We start from the raw sequence: 18,775 nt of genomic DNA, 5'->3' as shown, positions 1-18,775 counted from the left end.
GTTGGCAAAATCAGAAATCAATTGATATTTTTCCGCTCTCATGCGCTCGCAATATCACGCGTGATATTGGAACAAAAAATCATGCTTGATATTGATTTTACAAGCTCCTTTGATATTGCGAGACTATTCACAACATGCAAAAATCAAGCTGAGAGTTGACTCGACACAAAAATGATTCCATTGCACATCGTTTTCTTAGAAAGAGAAAGCATAGTCCGCTATCTCTTTTTAATCTTCACCGATGGCAGACTGCTGCAAGCCGTTATGGAAGTTCCGGTTGCATTCGGGTGTAAAGCAAAAATCATTAAACTCAATATCACCACAGTTTGGTGAGATTTGCAGTTGGTGAGTTTTGTAAGCTTGATATTCCGAGCTGCGATATCACAACTTGCAAAATCAACCGCAGTTGTTTGCTTGTTATTTTTGTCTACGAAAATCAAGCGTGATCTTTGGCGTTGGTGAGATTTGATTTTTTGATATTTTCCCAACACTGGTTAGGATACATAGATTATGATTCTATGCATTCGTACGATTCTTGTAACTCTGGAAATCTTTGGATTCTAGGATTTCATTGGATTCATAGGATTCTTTGGATTTTTATATATAGTATAATCCTCTCTCAAATGATTTTTATTTTGGTCTCTCGGGCTCCCGCGTGATGACATTGGAATAAAGCATCAAACATGATATTGATTTTACAAGCACCTTTTGATATTGCGATACTATTCACAACATGTAAAATTGTAGCTACAAGTTGGTTCAACACAAAAATGATTCCGTTGTACATCGTTTTCTTAGAAAGAGAAAGCATAGTTGGCTATCTCTCTTCACAGATGGCAGACACGAAGTTACTGTTGCCAGCCGTGATGTAAGTTTCGGTTCGTGTTTGGTGCACAACAAAAATCTTGAAGCTCAAACTCACCACAGTTTGGTGAAAATTATAGCTAGTAAGTTTTGTTAGCATTATATCGGAGCTATCACGGCATGTATCATCAACCGCTGTTGTATGCTTGATGATTATTGTCTACGATAATCAAATGAGAGTATGCTCATTTTTGAGATTTGATCTTTTGATACTTTCCCAACACTGCTTAGGATTCCAAGTATTCTAAGGTATCTTAGAATTCTGTGAACAATGGCGGCCCAATATTTGACAAATTGTTATCAAAAGATTCTAATTACAATAATTCCAAGTATCTAAGGAAACTCAGATTTTCTATGATTCGTAGAACTCTTAGATTTCAACAAATTATGTGCATTACACGGATTCTTAATTATGGAATCAAAGAGTTGTCTGGATTATCTGTATTCTCAGGATCCTTACTGTTTTTAAGTATTTACGAACAAGTGGCACCAGTGGTGTAGTGGAAGCGTGATTACCTCTCACCCTAGCAGGCCTGGGCTCAATACCAGTCGGTGCAGCCGGGATGTTCTGAGACATAACATCGCTGATTACGTTTCATTAGGGATTTTGGTATTTCATTAGGGAAGTAAAGCCTTTGGTCCCCGTTTCATGAGTTGATGGGTCCATGGGTAGGTTCCAGGTGTGGAAGCTGCCTCCCTGGCGTCGGTAGCATTGGTGCTCAGCACGGAAAACAAGATCGACGGAAGACAAATCAAGGAAAAAATTATTTACCATTCTGAGGAATCCAGAATTCTTGGGATTACTTTTAGGTGTGAAACCTTCTTATCGTGCTTGGCATGCACAGTTGTACACACCAACTGCTCATTTGTTAATAACTTTTCACTCAGTTGTTGAAATTTGTTTTTCTTTAAATTAATTGATAGATTAAGATCATAGTTTACTATAGATATGTAAAGAGTAGGTAAATCTTAACATTTGAATCAACACCAATGATTTTTTACATTTAAAGTCCGAGATGTGCAGCGAGCATTTCTCACTTCATTTTTGCAACGTAAAAACAAATACAGTTTATTACTAGAACTAAAATTTACTTTTTTTACGAATCTATAACAAGCTTAAACTCTATTCTATCTACTGCTTTATTTGCAAATGAGCAGTTCGTGACCAAAACTGTGTATGCCAAGCATGCTTCTTATGAATCATTAAATTCTGAGGATGTGCTTTGGATAGAATTCTCAATTCTCTTAATTTTCTGTGGATTTTTTGGGATTTTTATAATTCTATGGATTTTATATCATTCTTAGGTTTTTTAGCACTTCACCAGGGTTGGGTAACCGGTTTTAACGGTAATACCATGGCATTCTGCAGTACCGAAATACCGGTTTTAAAATCTTCTAAAATCCGATTTTGATATCCAATGAGCAGTTACAAACTCAATACCGTAAAAAAAAATATTAGGTTGTGCTTATAGAGATGAACCAGCCTAAGGCTGAAAGTCTCGTTAATAAAGAAAAAAAAATTATTAGGTTGTTGGACTGGTATGTAAGGCTTTCTACTTCTGGGGTAATCCAAATGGTTTGTTTGTGTAGCCTTTTTTCGAGGGTTAAACAGTCTACTGTTTGTCGTTAAATTTAATTTGTTGCCAGGATAAGCGTGTTTAGTTTGGAGGAGCTTCATTGAGTTCGATTCTAATTAATATGGGACACTAAACGAAATTTTACTATAGCAACGGTTATTTTGAAGAATATCAATAGACTTGACTGTTTTACCCTTGAAATAGGCCACAATAAACGATCGGAACATTCCCCAGACTGAGAAAGCTTGAAAAATTAACAAATTTTACATTTGACATATCAGAATTACTTGAAACTTCACATAATTATTAACAATGGTCTATGAATAAAGATTGTGGTGGAATTCGACAATTTTGACTCGCGCCTAATTTTTCATATATTTATGAATACATCATAGCACGAAAACGACTCATCTAATGGAAATGACGTCTGAGCCAATAATATAGGAAAGTGGATTGCCCTTTCAAAAAAAAAACAAACAAACTGAAATATTGCAAATTTTTGTCAATAAATCAAATTAAAATTGATAAAATCATCGATAGCAAAAAAAATACACACTCAATCTAGCTTGTCAAAAACGGGATGTCAGCAAAATTTATGTTTGTTAATTGAGATCTCAGCTAAATTTTCGTTTTTTAGCTGAATCTCAGCATGTTTTCACTGAGATCCAGCAAAATAAAATGCCGAGGTAGTCGCTGGTATCAATGTCGGTAATACAAATTAAGTGTGTGTACATTTTTAAGATTTTTAAAATTATGTTTCTTTGAAAACTTATCTAACTTTTCTGAACTGGACACAATGCACACTTAAAAATTGACCAAAATCATCAAACATAAACTTATCGTAAAATATTTAAAAAAAAAATTCGCTCTAAATGACTTAAATATTTGTGCAAAGGACACGATCTTTTGGACGAAAAACTATGATTTCTGCAAAAATAAGAAATTAAAAAATGTGCGGAAAAACATGTTCAAACTTTGTAGTAATAGTTGATGCTCTACGACTTTGGTCAATTTTGACGTGTCCATTGTGTTCATTTCTAAAAAGTTAGCATTTATGATAAGCTTTCAAATAGTGTATTTTTTTTTTAAAACACAATCCAGTTTCCTACAACTTTGTCTAAGATGTCATGTCGATTAGATGAGCCATTTGTATTTAAATTGAATTGTAATGAAATTGAATTAAAATTTAATTTGAATTGAATTTGAATTGAATTTGAATTAAATTGAATTTGAATTGAATTTGAATTGAATTTGAATTGAATTTGAATTGAATTTGAATTGAATTTGAATTGAATTTGAATTGAATTTGAATTGAATTTGAATTGAATTTGAATTGAATTTGAAAGAAATTTGAATTAAATTGGAAATGAATTTTTATTCAATTTGAATTGAACTTGAATTGAATTTGAATTGAATTTGAATTGAATTTGAATTGAATTTGAATTGAATTTGAATTGAATTTGAATTGAATTTGAATTGAATTTGAATTGAATTTGAATTGAATTTGAATTGAATTTGAATTGAATTTTGAATTGAATTTGAAATGAATTTGAATTGCATTTGAATTAAATTTGAATTGAATTTTGAATCGAATTTGAATTGAATTTGAATTGAATTTGAATTGAATTTGAATTGAATTTGAATTGAATTTGAATTGAATTTGAATTGAATTTGAATTGAATTTGAATTGAATTTGAATTGAATTTTAATTGAATTTTAATTGAATTTGAATTGAATTTGAATTGAATTTGAATTGAATTTGAATTGAATTTTGAATTGAAGTTGAACTGAATTTGAATTGAACTTGAATTAAATTTGAATTTAATTTTGAATCGCCCCAAAAATTAACCACGATTAACTACTTTTGAACTACTAGGTACTCCCGTCCAGAGCCAATCACACCAATTCCAAACCCCACGTCCTCCACCCATGTCGATAAAGCGCAACAAGTGTTTCACATAAATTGTCAACATCATGCAGTGCCTCACCATGGCCCGGTGACCTCACCCTCTCGGAGCACTTGTCATTCTTAAGCCATTTGCCCCGGAGGCATCCAAACATCATCTCCGCCGCCGGCCACCGTCTGCCATAGCCGCCTAACTCAAGTGAACAGGTTAAACCGATCCGAAAATGGTCATCTATCTGTGCGGAATGTGGGGATAGGTGTCGGTGATATCCTTCCCCGGGGGCATACGTGCAGCCAGACGCGGTTTCACGGCAATAAACATGTGCAAAAAGTTGCCACCGCCCGCCCCGTCACAAGTCGTCTGAGGTCGCACAACTCGAGCGCGGTGCAATCGAACAGCTCTGCTCTGCCGACTTGAATTTTATTAGTTTTGAAGTGTCGTCATCGAACGTTATATTGCACAGTCGAAAAGTGTAATGTATAAGCAAATGGCTTTTCTTACACATTCCAACAGGGTCGAAACGACCTTTACTGTTGGGATGCCTTCCATTCATCACTTCATGCAGAATGTCAACCTAGTCGATATAATCCGCTCGCATTAATCAATTTTCCTACGCTACGACAATCGACAATAAAAGTCATCGTCGTCGATCCCAAAGAGGCCCAATCTCGCTCGTCACATGGTCGTCCGGTTAATCAGGAAACTTTACCTGGTTGTTGGTGTTGAATAGATTCAGTTGGCTTTCTTGTACCAGTCCGTTGGAGCAGTACTCGTTCGGTGTGCAAACCTTGTTCGGTTCGTAGCATGGGACCGTCTGCGGAACGGGATAGTCGTAGCCATGCGAAGTGACGGTGGTCTTCTTGAAGAACGGCTGCACGTTGACACCGCTGGTGATGGTGTGTGTGCTGATTCCCGCGCCAGAGTTCTCCTGGTGGCGTGTGATAGTGGAACCTCCGATTCCTGATGCTAAATGTGCGGAAATTATGGGATTAGAAGTTTTTAAACGTTATGCAAGTGGAAAGGTAGTAACGAAAGCAAAGCTTTTAGTGGAAAGCTTGAATTACTTGGCGAGATAGGAGGCTGCCCTTGGTCGGTTCTTGTACCGGTTACATCGGTTCTGGTAGTCCCGAAGGTAGAAGTTGTAGCGGTGTTAGTATTAGCTTGGAAAGTTCTAGGAGGAGGCGGCGGCGGCGGCTGCTGCTGCTGCGTATTGGTTATGCTGGTAGCCGTATTAGTATTTCTAGAGATAGTAGTAGCTGTATTAGTATTAGTATAAACTGGTGGTGGCGGAGCTGGAACGGGCACTGGAGCTACGCCGGTCGTGGATGTCGCGGTGGTTTTCCGGAATGAGCTGGTCGTTGTTACACCACCGGAAATACCTGGTTGTCCCGGTGGAGGACCTCCCTGGGAGGTGACCTGATTGGTGGCCGTCACCGTGTTGGTCCTTGCAGCACCGGCAACTACGTTCGTACCTGCGGTTTGCGTATTCGTATTTTGACCGAATTGATTTGCTTGCCCTTGAACTCCGGAAGTTCTGGTAGTGGCCGTCGAAGTTCTGGAGATGGTTGTTCCAAAACCGCTGATGCCTCCAACGCCTGCAGTGCCTGGTCTTGCAACGCCCTGACCGGCAACGCCTTGACCGGCAACGCCTTGACCGACAACGCCCTGACCGGCAACGCCTTGTCCTGCAACGCCTTGACCGACAACGCCCTGACCGCCAACACCTTGTCCTGCAACGCCTTGACCTACAACTCCAGTTTGGGTACCAACTGTTCTAGATGCGGTAGCCTGAACCGAAGTTGCAGTACCACCAGCACCAAACTGACCAGTTTGTCCAACAGCCTGTCTCGTAGTTTGCCCTGAACTTCCACTAAAACTTCTGGATGCAGAAGCCTGAAAACTGGACTGAGAAGTTCGCGTTGCTCCAAATGTTCCACCAGCCTGCCCGGCTGCTCCTCCAGCCTGTCCGACTGCTCCACCAGGCTGTCCGGCTGCCCCTCCAGCCTGTCCGACTGCCCCTCCAGCCTGTCCGGCTGCTCCTCCAGCTTGCCCTGCCTGTCCTACTGCTCCTCCCGCAGCTCCGGTTGCCCCGGCAATCCCAGCTGCCCCAGCAGCGCCATCCTCTCCGTTGCCAGCTGCAGCCGGAGGAGTCTGAACGCCACCACCAATTTTAGTAGCCTTGAAAGGAGAGTCCGGCGCAACCCACCAGAAAGTAGTTTGTTTCTTTTGATCATGCGGTATAATATCAGTACCATCACCACCCTGAGCTTGTCGCTTGGAAATTGATTTACTTCGGTACTGCGAAGCAGCGCGGAAACCCTGACCAACCGAGAGGACCTCCGGTTGGTAGTTAAGCTGGGCCGACGCGAGCCCTATACACAGCAGGCCTACAAAGGCCCTCGTTCGGAGGTTCATCTGTGGAAAAACAACAAAAACAAATAGGTCGTTAGTATATATTTTCAAGTACACAACTTCAGCTAAACATCATATCCGAAAGATAACGTAAATTCTTGAGTGCTTCTTGTTGCGTTCTCTTGCACACAATTAGTCGCTTAGATGGGAGAGCCATCAAGTGCAAGAAATTCATTCAACGCGTAGATAATGGGCTTTGCGCAGTTTTTCCCACCGCGGATCCAATTCTTCATGCCGACCGACCTTCGCGAGTGCAAGCGAACATGCTCATGTGTGATGATGATTTATCGTGCGAAACTGCCATGGCGATTTTTGATGTGCTACAGCAGCAGCATAATCTTAAACGCAGTCCACTTCGTGTGGGATGGATTAATATCAATGTCATAGTAAGAAAAGATCAATCTAATCACGAGGATATTCATCAGGTGATTTGTCTCCATTCGATATGGGTTCACAAATAAATCTGGATTAAAATTAGCGTGAAACCTCCAGACGCCATTCCAAGGTCTAATTAAGACAGAACAAAATGAATCTCATAATCGTTCGATGGAATGTTGCCGGACACCCTCTAATAGAAACAAATAACTCACGTGAACCCTTCCGCAAGGCCACGTCTAGGACAGTCCCCCGCCGAACCGGTACACTAGCTGTAACGAATTGTTTAGAGCGGTGTCGTAAAATAAGCGCATCATGGTTTTCGGGCCGAGTTTTAAGACAGCCGAATCTGCTTTTGTCATAAGCGTGTTCAGAGCTAACGGAACGAAATTTTTTTTTGATTTTTAAACGATGTACAATGTATAAACAAAATCAATTTCAGTACGCTTAGGAAGCTCTGAACTAAAACTTTAATAAAGTAGTTCCACGCTATATGACGCCAAAGTCGACCATCTCTGATTTGCATGAAACTATGAATAATTTTTTGTTTTGGGTAATGATTCACATTTTTGCTAAAATTCAGTCATGCCAGATCATATCAAGTTTTTGAAATGGTGTCTCTTAAATTTAAAACAAATTGTAGCGCGGAAACAAAACTTTTGATCAAAATGATGCCTGAGAAAAAGTTGTAGAGAAAAGCGAATGGGAAAAAAAATCGTGCACACCATTTTGAAAATTTGACAAGAGCCAAAATAAGAAAATTTTAACAGAAATATGGATCATTTCCCATAATAAACAATTACGCAAAGCTTCATACAAATCGGAGAAGAATGATAAAAAAAAAATCACACACTCGGCAGAGAACGTTTTTTCACATTCTTTCAGTCTCTCGCCTGTATCTTTCAACAGCAGTCGGTACATTCGTTCAGCATTCGTCAAGCATGTCCCGGTGGCCTTGCTCCGCACGCTACTGCTTTTTCCTCTAAGCATTTGACCACCATTTACATCCTCTCTATCTATCGCTCTCTATCTCGAGGGGTCTCCAAACAAATAGCGTGTGTGCTACTGCTAACAACCTACTGCCGCCACTTTCGGGAGGTGGCTGGCAATGAAATTGATGTAGGCCTCTGCTAGTAAAAACAAAAAAGTGCGTCCATCCGCCGACCGATGACACGCTGACCGGTTAAAGATATACAAATTTACGAGGAACCAAACACGTTTCCTGCGGCGTCCTCCTCTCTGCCCGGCTCAAACAAAACAAACACACGAATGCACCGCCTCTCGAGCGAGATACAGCTTACGGTGTGAAGTTCAGGGTCAACCGGAGATGGCCCCAGGAGAGCCAAACGGCGGTTGGGTTGTGATCGCGTCACGAGCTGAGTATCATCAGGGGCTTTTGTGTCCACCGATGAGAAACATAATCGAGCCCATAGATCAAGACAGCATTCGAGAGGAAACGTGTGACGCAATCATACGTGAGATATAGTAGCTCATTCTCGTTTCCTGCATGCGTTTTGGAGCACCTTTATGCAGCCGTTTATAATTATGGTAATCGGTAACATAATGGAGCTCAAATTTCACGAAATTTGGTTGCGAAATGATTCCTTTCTGGGCCATTTAGATGAAAGATTAAACGGTTCACTGAAAATTACCCGTTTGGAGCCGGAAAAATGAGACACATAAAAACTGAAAACCTATCTTTTAAACTGCGGTATAATCAATTATAGTCCGCCTCGGGCTTTGAGCTAGGACCTCACAGATCGTCAACTCTATCATTGCATTACGTAACGCAGTCTGAATCTGAAAACTTTTTACAGCCAGAAGTCTGAAAAATTGAACTATTTCTCTAATCCCCAACGATAAAAACGACTGGCACTTAATAATGATCAGTTAAATAACTGAAACCATGCAACGACGAAGGGGCCATCACGGTCCCTTGAAAATTCACACTCGTTATCTCATCCCAAAGCCACAAAAGGTAACCTCAAGCAGAACGTTGATTTGAAATATTAGCATCTAATATTTTTTGGACCGATTCCGAACCCAGTTGGTCACTTGTCAGCAGCAGTGCACCTCTTATACTCGGAAAAAAATCCGTTCCCGAAAACGGGAACGGACCGTGAACTAAAAATCACGGCCAGCTATCCAGAACAAAATTTTCTCAAATATACACCGTGAACTATGGTTCACGGCTGTGGTTCACGAATATGGGAACTCTTTTTTTCCCGTGTACCTTTAAATAATGGCAAAAATCGACGAATTACATAATGCCCATCACACGGGTTTGGGATTCGAATAAAGACAAAAAACAAGGAGATTCTGTGTAGCAGCAGCGCCGGCCGCCCTGAGGAATGTCAATGGGTACGGTTGGTTGGGTCCAATGTCTGGCCCGGATCGTTGCCGGTCAGAAACATTGTCATGATCATGTTAATGAACCCCCAATGGGAGGCAATTTATTTTGACCGCGCACTCAACGACCAAATGAAGGAAAAAAAAAAGCGTTGCCCAGTTTTTGGGAGGATAAAAACAACACGGCAAATCGAGTGATCGATTTGATATCGTCAACGCACACTTTTGGTGGGTCAACCGATTACAAAGCCGATGACAATCGGCCGGCCGGGCAACCGCTGCTGGGGGCGTCTTTATTGTTGGCTTTGATGAATCGATTCGGCTCAGCAGAAATGGCATTGCATTGTTGGGATGCTTGTTTTTGAAGGCTTCCAATGTGTGGTGGTTTTTTCGAAACTTGTGCCGAACCGATTGGTGACAGATGTTGAAAGGATTTATCAAAATATTTTGAAGATATCTGAAGAATTCAATGGGAAGGTCAAATCAAATGGGGTTGTGTCATGTGGATGCACTTCTTCATTTTGGTGTATCAAATATTTCATTTTTAAGATTGTTGGATCTTTGAAAACGTTTCCAAATCTTTCTATTATAAAAATTAATGAAAATATTGGGACTCAACAAACTGCTTATCTATCGCGTCTTCATTTTTTTTTTCAAGAACAAAAAGAAAAACAAAATTTGATCTCGGAATTGAAAGTCCATAGAAGTGGGGATTCACATATTAACTAAAACCTTCCATTTGTTGGGCGATTATGATAACCAAATCAGCAGGACTAAACTGAAAATATTTAAAATTGGTTCTGAAATCAAAAATACTTTCTAGGCCAGGGATTTGGAAACCTTGATCAGTTTTAAATTTATGGAATGCTCCCAAGCCTGAAATCCTAATATATTTTGACTATATGTTTTAGTATTACTCCTGCGTGAAGTCAACTCCCTCTCCAAAAGGGGAGTTTGGTAAAGAGAGATGAAAAAACCGATTTGTACCTTCCTTAAAAGTTGTCCTAGCTCGCTATTCTAATATCTATATGCAATATTCACACTGCCGAACTCTAACGGAACTATCAACTCTATGCTTTCATCTACTCCATCTATCGTATAAAAATTACCACTACAGTCTGTTATTTGAAATTAGCATCTTCAACTATGTAAATCGTTGACATCACGCAGAAGTAATACTAAAACATATAGTCAAAGTACCTTTAATCTACTTAAATTAATATATTACAATTCAGAATGAAACATAACATCATGAGTTGTAATCTGTCAAAATTTTCTGACCGAGGATCATAAAATGTTGTAAGCCATTTTTGGGGCCTCCCTTAGCTCAGTCGGTAAAGGTGCAGCTACAAAGCAAGACCATGCTGGAGGTGTCTGGGTTCGATTCCCGGTCCGGTCTAGAAATTTTTCGGATTGGAAAATTTCTCGACTTCCCTGGGCATAGATGATTGTACTTGCCACAAAGTTATACTAATGCAAAAATGGTACAGGCATCGAAAGCTCTAAATTAATAACTGTGGAAGTGCATCTAGAACACTAAGTTGAGAGCACGCAATAAGCTAATATGCGATATGCAATAAGCTTGAAATGCAAAGAGGAAGAAGAAGAAACCATTTTTGATTTAAATTGTATGGAGAATCTTTCAAAACCATACGGTATCAAACTTGCCTTACTTGAACCGCTTTGATTTATTCAGTTTTCACCATGCATAGTATTTCTTCGCCAATCCATAGTGGTCCAGGATGAGAATTTAACAAGGCAAAAATCCTATCTCAAGATTTAGAGGTGTAGTGTCTGCTGAGAACTTTTTCAACTTAAAAAGCTCATTATTTTGGCCGTTTTTACAATTAAAATGGTCTTGTTATAGAAAAACTGACTTTTTAAATTATAAAAATAAAAACGCACATTTTTCACGAAAGCTGTAGCTAAGATGATTTCAAGCAGCTTTGCTAAAAATAAACATTTTTTAATCTCTTACGGTTCTCATTTTGGAGCAATTTAGGGTGGTCCTGAAAATACTCTACTCTGGTATCTCGTATACTCTTACTGAAGTTCAAGATGGAAATTTAGTAAGACAAAAGTCCGAGTGCTAGTTTTAGAGGATTTGTGTCTTCTGTGAGATTTTGCGTAGGATTACGTCTTTCGGCAACATATTGAGGGTGCAATTTAAAAAAAAACCAACATCGGTCGCATCACGAAAAATGGTCAGATTTGACCACATATAACTCTGTCAATAGTGGATGGATTTGCAGCCCACATTAGCGTCCATTCACCGAAGAAAGAGGAAGAAGCTATCATCTCCAAGATCATCGAGGAAAAAATTCCACAGCATTATTCTAAAATTAATGGCTTCCAAGCTTCCAACTCATCGGTCTTTTTCAGAACCACAAATGACTGATAAAAGAGTTAAATAAAGAATTCAAGTAAGAGCTTGTCTCCAAGACAATTGACAGACAGGATTGGCATGTACTACATGAACACCGACATAGCACCTCAAAAGCAGAACTCTTAAATTGCTTCCGAATTTCAACCTATCGAACTTTTTCACTTCACGAGTTAAGCAATCAATTTAATATTTACATACCATACCTTTGCTGTGACATCAAAACTACATTTCGTAATCCTACGTCAAATCTACGGTCGTGTTTTGGATACAACTTCTTACTTTTTTCAGCTTAAAAGGTCTCTTCTTTTGCCATTTTTATAATTAGGGTGGTCGTCAAATGGTTGACATGAAAAAAGCTAATTATGTTGAAACTGCATTGAAGTAAACGTGAAATTCCAGTTTTATTGTTTCATTTATTAAGGGAAGTTATATTTGTACTCTTGAAATCAATAAGGTCAATCAGAAATAAGATTCCAACAGCAATCTACCTTAACATTCTAATTTAAGGTAATTTTTCTGAATTGACTTTGGGTGTTTTTAAAATTTTAGAGCAATTTGAGAAATTATTAGCTTTTATTTATCTCAGCTACAACTTAGCTCAAAAACATGCGCCTTTATTTTCAAAAATCGGCATATACATTTTGGTTAGGAAAGTAGGCCGCTATGTTATTCAAATGATTGTCGAAAAGTAACACTGAAACTGTCCCGTCTTTGTGGTTATTGATTGTTACTCCATTAGTAGCCAGCTCCGAAAACCGATTATTTGATTTTTTTAAAGCTAACTGGGCATATGAATATTGATCTATTGGAGGCGAACCAGCCTAAGGCTGAAAGCCTCCTAAATAAAGCTAAATAATAATAATAATAATAATAATAATATTGATCAATAGCCGCTTCTCATACAAAAGCTTATGTCACTTAAGGGGGGTTGGCAAATGCCTACAGTCCGCACAAAATTTGGAAAATTTATCAGGTTGGGGGTCTAAAACCGCTCAAATTATGTCCATGTGGTAAATGAACAGCCCATGAGATAGTTCGAACGTTATAATTATGGAACTTTGAAAACAATTTCAGATCTTTGATTTTGAAAACATCTAGATGCTGCATTAAGACAAAAATTATGATCACGAACTTAAACAAATAAAAAGAAGAATCAGAATCCTTTGAAAAAAAAAGTTGATACATGGCATTGGCAAATTATCAAAATTAGGACTGAGAAGATCCTTTAGTAAGATAACTTTTCCAGATTATGTGTGTAATTGTAAATCCAGGGTCTTCGTGACTAAGAATTTTGGAACTATGGCTGTAAGCACAGAACAGAAGTGGAATTTCGGATCAGAAAGTGTCTCCACTTTTCATTGGCGAACACTAGCGCCCTAGCAGTAGAAGGCATCTTCTACCTGCAGTTCAGATAGGCAGCATGCTAGGATAGTGTGAGTGCGAATTAAAGCCCGTGTGGAACGCTTCTACAACGCATCGCTTGATGAGCAGAAAAACGTACCCTTTTTTTATGATTCACCGATTTGTTCGCACTTTCCCTTCTGTTCTGTGCTCAAAGTGCTAAGGCTTGTACTCGAAAAAAAAATGCACCATTTTTATCCGTGTGTAACTTTTTTATCCGTGAGCAAAAATTGATGAAAATCTGGGTATAACTAGTTTAGAGTGTATTGTTTATATGTGCAATCGGTTCAGTGGTTATTGAGATGTCATCGAAACAAGAAAAAATCGCCGGAGAATTTTGCGCGTCATCATGGAAAATCCGACTGCGACCATGAGATGGATCGGAAGACAACTGGGAATCACCCATACAACTGTGTCTCGGGTGGTAAAATCGATTAAGGAGTCCCAGACGACCGAGCAGCGGGCTGGAAGTGGAAGAAAATCGAAGACAGCTGACCCTGTGAAGGCCCGGAAGGCGTTGGATTATTTCAAGTGTAATCCGAACCTTTCGATTCGCGACGCGGCTCTGAAGGCAAAGTGTTCCGCCTGGTTCGTTCAGCAAACCATGAAACGAGCTGAGCTTCGTGTATTCAAGGTCCGGAAGGCACCGAACCGGCGTGATCAACAAAACACGGCGGCCAAATCCCGCGCAAGGAAGCTGTATCGAGAGTGGCTAACGAAACCAATGTGTTATGCATGACGAAACCTACAGCAAGGCAGACGCAAAGCAGATACCGGGGCTGGAGTTCTACGTTGCTAAATCACGGTTTGATGTTCCGGAAGACATAAGGAAGAAGAAAGTGGACAAATTCGCCAAAAAATACTTGCTCTGGCAGGCCATACCCAGACAACCAGAAGTTCACAATGTACAGACAGTATCGTTAATTGCTACAGTTTAAGTCAAAATGACATATAAGAATGGCATACCTCGCATTATGTTTAAGTTAAATCGTATAGAATGCAAATTTCCGACTTATATGCGATTAATCATTTTTCCGTCGTACTGTATCACAAATTAAATCGGATTAAATCGTAAGACTTTTCAAAATTAATATTTTATTACAGATTTAATCGTATATGATGTTAGATGAACTCGTTTAAAATTTAATTAAAATATGCACGTATATGGCCTCCACTTTTGTACGTATAAGCCATGTCTATGCATTCTATACGAATTATTTGTTTGTATATACGTTTGTATATCACGAAAACAACTTTCAATATACGTGCATTCTGGTTGTCTGGGTATGCCAATGCGGTAAACTGAGTAAAACGTACATCACAATGGGTACCATCAACAGCGAAATTTACCGCACCGAGTGCCTCCAGAAGCGTCTGCTGCCCTTCCTGTGGTCCCACGGAGGCGAGACATTATTTTGGCCGGACCTGGCATCATGCCATTACGCGCGATCGACGTTGGATTGGTACAGAGACAATCACGTTGTTTTTGTACCAAAAACCACCAGCCCCCCAAATTCACCAGAGATTCGTCCAGTGGAAAGATTTTGGGCCATAATGAAGGCCAAAGTTCGAAAATCGTCCAAGGTGTTTAAGAACGAGCTGGAGTTGAAGAAATAATGGATGAAAGTGACCAAAAACGTTGGCTCCACCATTGCACAAATTGAATAAATTAATTATGCCGAAACATAATCCGTATGTATTAGTTCGTTCCCTGAAAGTTTCAAGAAAATCCGACTTAAAATAATTTTTTGGCGAACACTTTTGTCTGGTGCATTTTTTTTTTTCAAGTACAGGCCTTAAGTGCTCCATGGAGCACGACATGAAATCCTCTGGAATTTGTAAAACTGTCATAGGTTTAAAAAATTTATAAAGTCAAATTCTGTGCAAAATGAATTTTTTGATTTCAACATAAATAATATCTGTTCAAGATTGCCTATGTTTTAATTATGAACATTTCAAAATATTCAAAGTAGGATATAGGATTGCTAAGCAAGAAGAGACCTTACTCCTTGCAAAAGTTAAACAAGAACCAAAATATTCTTTCGCCAAAGTTCTCGATTATTTTTCAAGAGAAATCCCCATGCTTGGTTTCTGTTCTATCTTATGGTAACCCACTATTTCAAATTTATATTATTATATTATTTTTAGTTTATGTTATTTTATGTTTTTATAAATCTATCGCAATAAATTATTGCGACACCCTCCGTTAAAAAACAACATTGAATAATTGTCGGCTGTGGGGAATCATTAAAATTTGGGAAGGAGTTGAACCATTTGGACACTGCCCTAATTTTTTTTAAATAGCGTATTCGATATTCCATTAAATCAAAGCACAAAACCTCTTCTTTAATTGATACGACGTCAAAAAAACCATCAATTCTGGTGAAAATAGCAAATCGTTAAACGCCTACATTTGGTAAAATTTTGGAATTTTTATATTTTTGTACTAAGTTTTTTTGTTATTGCACAAGAAAACGATTTCTTAGATCTTGGTAATCGTACCCTTAATTCTAGCCTAAATACGAAATCTTAAATCTGAGATGTTGTGGTTTGATTAATACTATTATTTCCATTAACCTTTGATACTAAAAATAGTCAAAATAATATGGAAACGCTGTTTCTGCGGTTGTTACTTTTTTAATTTTGTTCTAATTTTGTCAAATTTCACCCAATTTCGCTGAAACTGCAACTCGATCACAAGTACACTGAAAATCTGTACAATCTTCTTGAATTTGAAACCAAACTGGGATTGACTGTATCCAGCAGCAACCATGTTTGTAATTCCAAAATGAATATCACACCTTTACTGGCTAGACTATCGGAAGGCACATACATCTTTTAAGCAATACTCATGAAACTTATTCCGACAGTCAATTACATCATGAATATTCAACGGAACTGCTGTAAGCACATCGTGTCAGACCAATGTTATTAGATCGAAGACTCCCTAGCCAACACCAGCATCCACCCACCACCCGCTGTGATTCAGTACAGCTAACCCCGGAGCAACCCCCTAGGGACGATTCAATAAAGATCGGAGGTTTATTGGCTGCGCTACCTAATTGTTTAATGACTCGCAAATGGATCCTCAACACTGCCATCAGGGCACAATAAATGCCGTGACAGACAGGCTCCTGATGCCAGACGACTTTCATAATCGGTTCGGCGCGCGATACCTTTGCTTATATGGGTAGGCAGGTAGATATTTATTGATTGATTACATTTGTTTTAATTTCTATATCCCTCGGGCGCTGCAGCAGTCGGTCAACATGATATACTTGCTTGGTTAAGGTTAATGCGAGCTGGCTCACGTAACCGGTGTGCGTTGTTAATAGAGTTGATTGATTTGTGTAATTTGTGGCGGGATTTCCCTCGGCGACAGCCAATCGGTTTCTGGTGAAAAAGAAATGAGCTGCCCATTCATAAAACGGATCGCGTGCTTCATTCAGGAGGTTAAACCTTTTGTCCACGTTGAACGATCGCAGTGAATAGTGGCAATCAGTTCAAGCTACAATGTATTTTTCTGGCTATCAACCAGCCCTCTAACGAGCATCGATGAAAATATTTACATTTTACGTAATCGAGTATGAGAAATCGAATTCTTCAAGCGGCTCAGTCCCACGTCACATATATATTTTTTCCAACCGACCTTGCACATATTTCGGTATTAATTCAACGGTGAGAAAAAAAAATCAATCGATGAAGACGTTCGGATGCGTGCTTGAGTGATGCCAAGTCGTCACAATATTTGACTACAAAACCGTGGACAACTTGAACATAAATTGTTTAGAAATTGAGCAACCACTGACTGCAACCCTCTTTATCCAGTCCATTCACGGCGATGCGCTACACCGGCCCATCAATAGCAAAGAGAGCAAAGGTCCCATGTTCTCATCTTCTGCGGCGCTGCTGACACATCAGAAACCACATTGAAAAGTGTCGACGGGGTCAAACAGAGCGACAAGAAAACATGCAGACATGTACGATGGACCATGATGGTACATCTGCTTGCGAGATCTGTACCGTACACTACAATGAAGGTGGTTGGTACCTACCTCCTGCTGCAGGGCTTCGGAATCCAAAATTGCCTAATGGTGTAAACATTAGGTCAGATTGTTAGTAGATGAGACTGCACAATCGTGAGAAGCGATTTCTAATTAATTTCAGTGCTGCTCTGGATAAGATTCGAGTGGCGGTGATGGCGGTTCGGTTGGGTACCCTTTGATATTTCAGTTCGGCAAAACATGGATTGCGGATTAGGAGTTTTTGCAATCTTCGTGTCCAGGGTGATCTGAATTGGATGGACCAGTAATGAAGCACCATTTCCAACTAGATGTCTGTGATCCAGCAGAATTGGAAGCAGGTTTTGGGGTATGATTTTCCTGGTCGAACGCGTTGACCAATCAAACCGTTTGTCATACCTCATGTTAAATTCATTGTACGATATTGTATTAATTGACTGCCATCAAAATAATGCTCCCGTTGATCGTGATTGGAATGGTTTAAAATTCCCACACCCAAATCGGCAATAATCACACTTCGGTCAACTTATGAGCCGCTGTCAAAATAACATTATGCATTCCACATCACCGCGCACACGTCATCCATAGAACACACCCCCGCCACCACCGTCTATGGGACACAGTTTAGCGCCTGTCATTCGCCAAATTGCCACATTTCACGGTGTGTCAATCAACTGTATGTACCCTACGGCTTCAGGGACGAAAACAGTCCCCCACCCGCTGCTGCTGAAGTCGACAAAACTTCTATCAAATGCCACAAATCTGACGTCAAAAGTCAGCTGGCACTTCATAATTTTCGGACCGAAAATGTCAAACCCCAGTCTGCCGGCGAAAGCAGTTCATAACGTCCGGGCGCACGTGATCATCATATTAGGAGCTTAAAAGTCACGGAAAGGACGCAGCGCATTGCTAACTATAATCACACCGGGCTTGTCACTTCATTCAAATCGTTCACGCGCGCTGATGGAAGTTGGGGTCTGTTTGTAGAAGCCCACATCTGAGCGTAGCCAAAGCTATTAGTTTCATTATAATGTTGGCGCATGTTGGCCGATGGCGATTTGCAGATATCCGAGAGACTGGAAATGCGCGCCTCGAAATGGGGAGGCGTTTAGACAGGCACATCAGACGGACGTGACTGCTGCAGACGACTGGATTGGGGGAGTAAAATTAAATCAACTAATGGCAAAGATTGTAATCGATACAACCGAACGATCGGATTGGGAGGGTTTTTTTTTTGCTTTCACTGTGGCAGGTGGATAGGTTAATAGCGGGCTTTGTGTGAATATGCTATTTTTAGTTTCGGCCAAGATAATCGCAATAATAGGCAATACCAGCGCCGGCCGAACGCAGGTGAACTTCAACGAGAAATCACTGGGATGTTAGATAAAATAGTGGGGTTTGCAGTAGGGTTCGTTTTGGACAGTGTTGGAAAAATGTCAAAAAATCAAATATCATCAATGCTGAAGATCACGCTTGATTTTG

The 18,775-nt window shown here is 39.7% G+C and overlaps 1 protein-coding gene across 2 annotated transcripts in view; it reads right to left on the bottom strand.

Moving 5' to 3' along the window:
• scaf (scarface) overlaps positions 1-18,775 on the bottom strand; it is a 140,886-nt gene that overhangs the window by 111,395 nt on the left and 10,716 nt on the right. The window contains exons 2-4 of one of the 2 annotated variants that reach the window (XM_065216597.1): positions 6,073-6,763; positions 5,413-5,943; positions 5,058-5,314 (exon numbers count right to left, since the gene is read on the bottom strand). In XM_065216597.1, the coding sequence (XP_065072669.1) occupies positions 5,058-5,314; positions 5,413-5,943; positions 6,073-6,763 (1,479 nt within the window). The remainder of the gene's footprint in view (positions 1-5,057; positions 5,315-5,412; positions 5,944-6,072; positions 6,764-18,775) is intronic. The other variant, XM_065216596.1, reaches the window with a different exon arrangement.

The sequence above is a fragment of the Ochlerotatus camptorhynchus genome, unplaced genomic scaffold (assembly GCF_037179485.1).
Source record: "Ochlerotatus camptorhynchus isolate MF236.1 unplaced genomic scaffold, CSIRO-AGI_Acam_v1.1 ptg000064l, whole genome shotgun sequence".
NCBI lineage: Eukaryota > Metazoa > Arthropoda > Insecta > Diptera > Culicidae > Ochlerotatus > Ochlerotatus camptorhynchus.
Note: the sequence above shows the minus strand (reverse complement) of the source record. Positions and strands in the feature narration are given on the sequence as shown.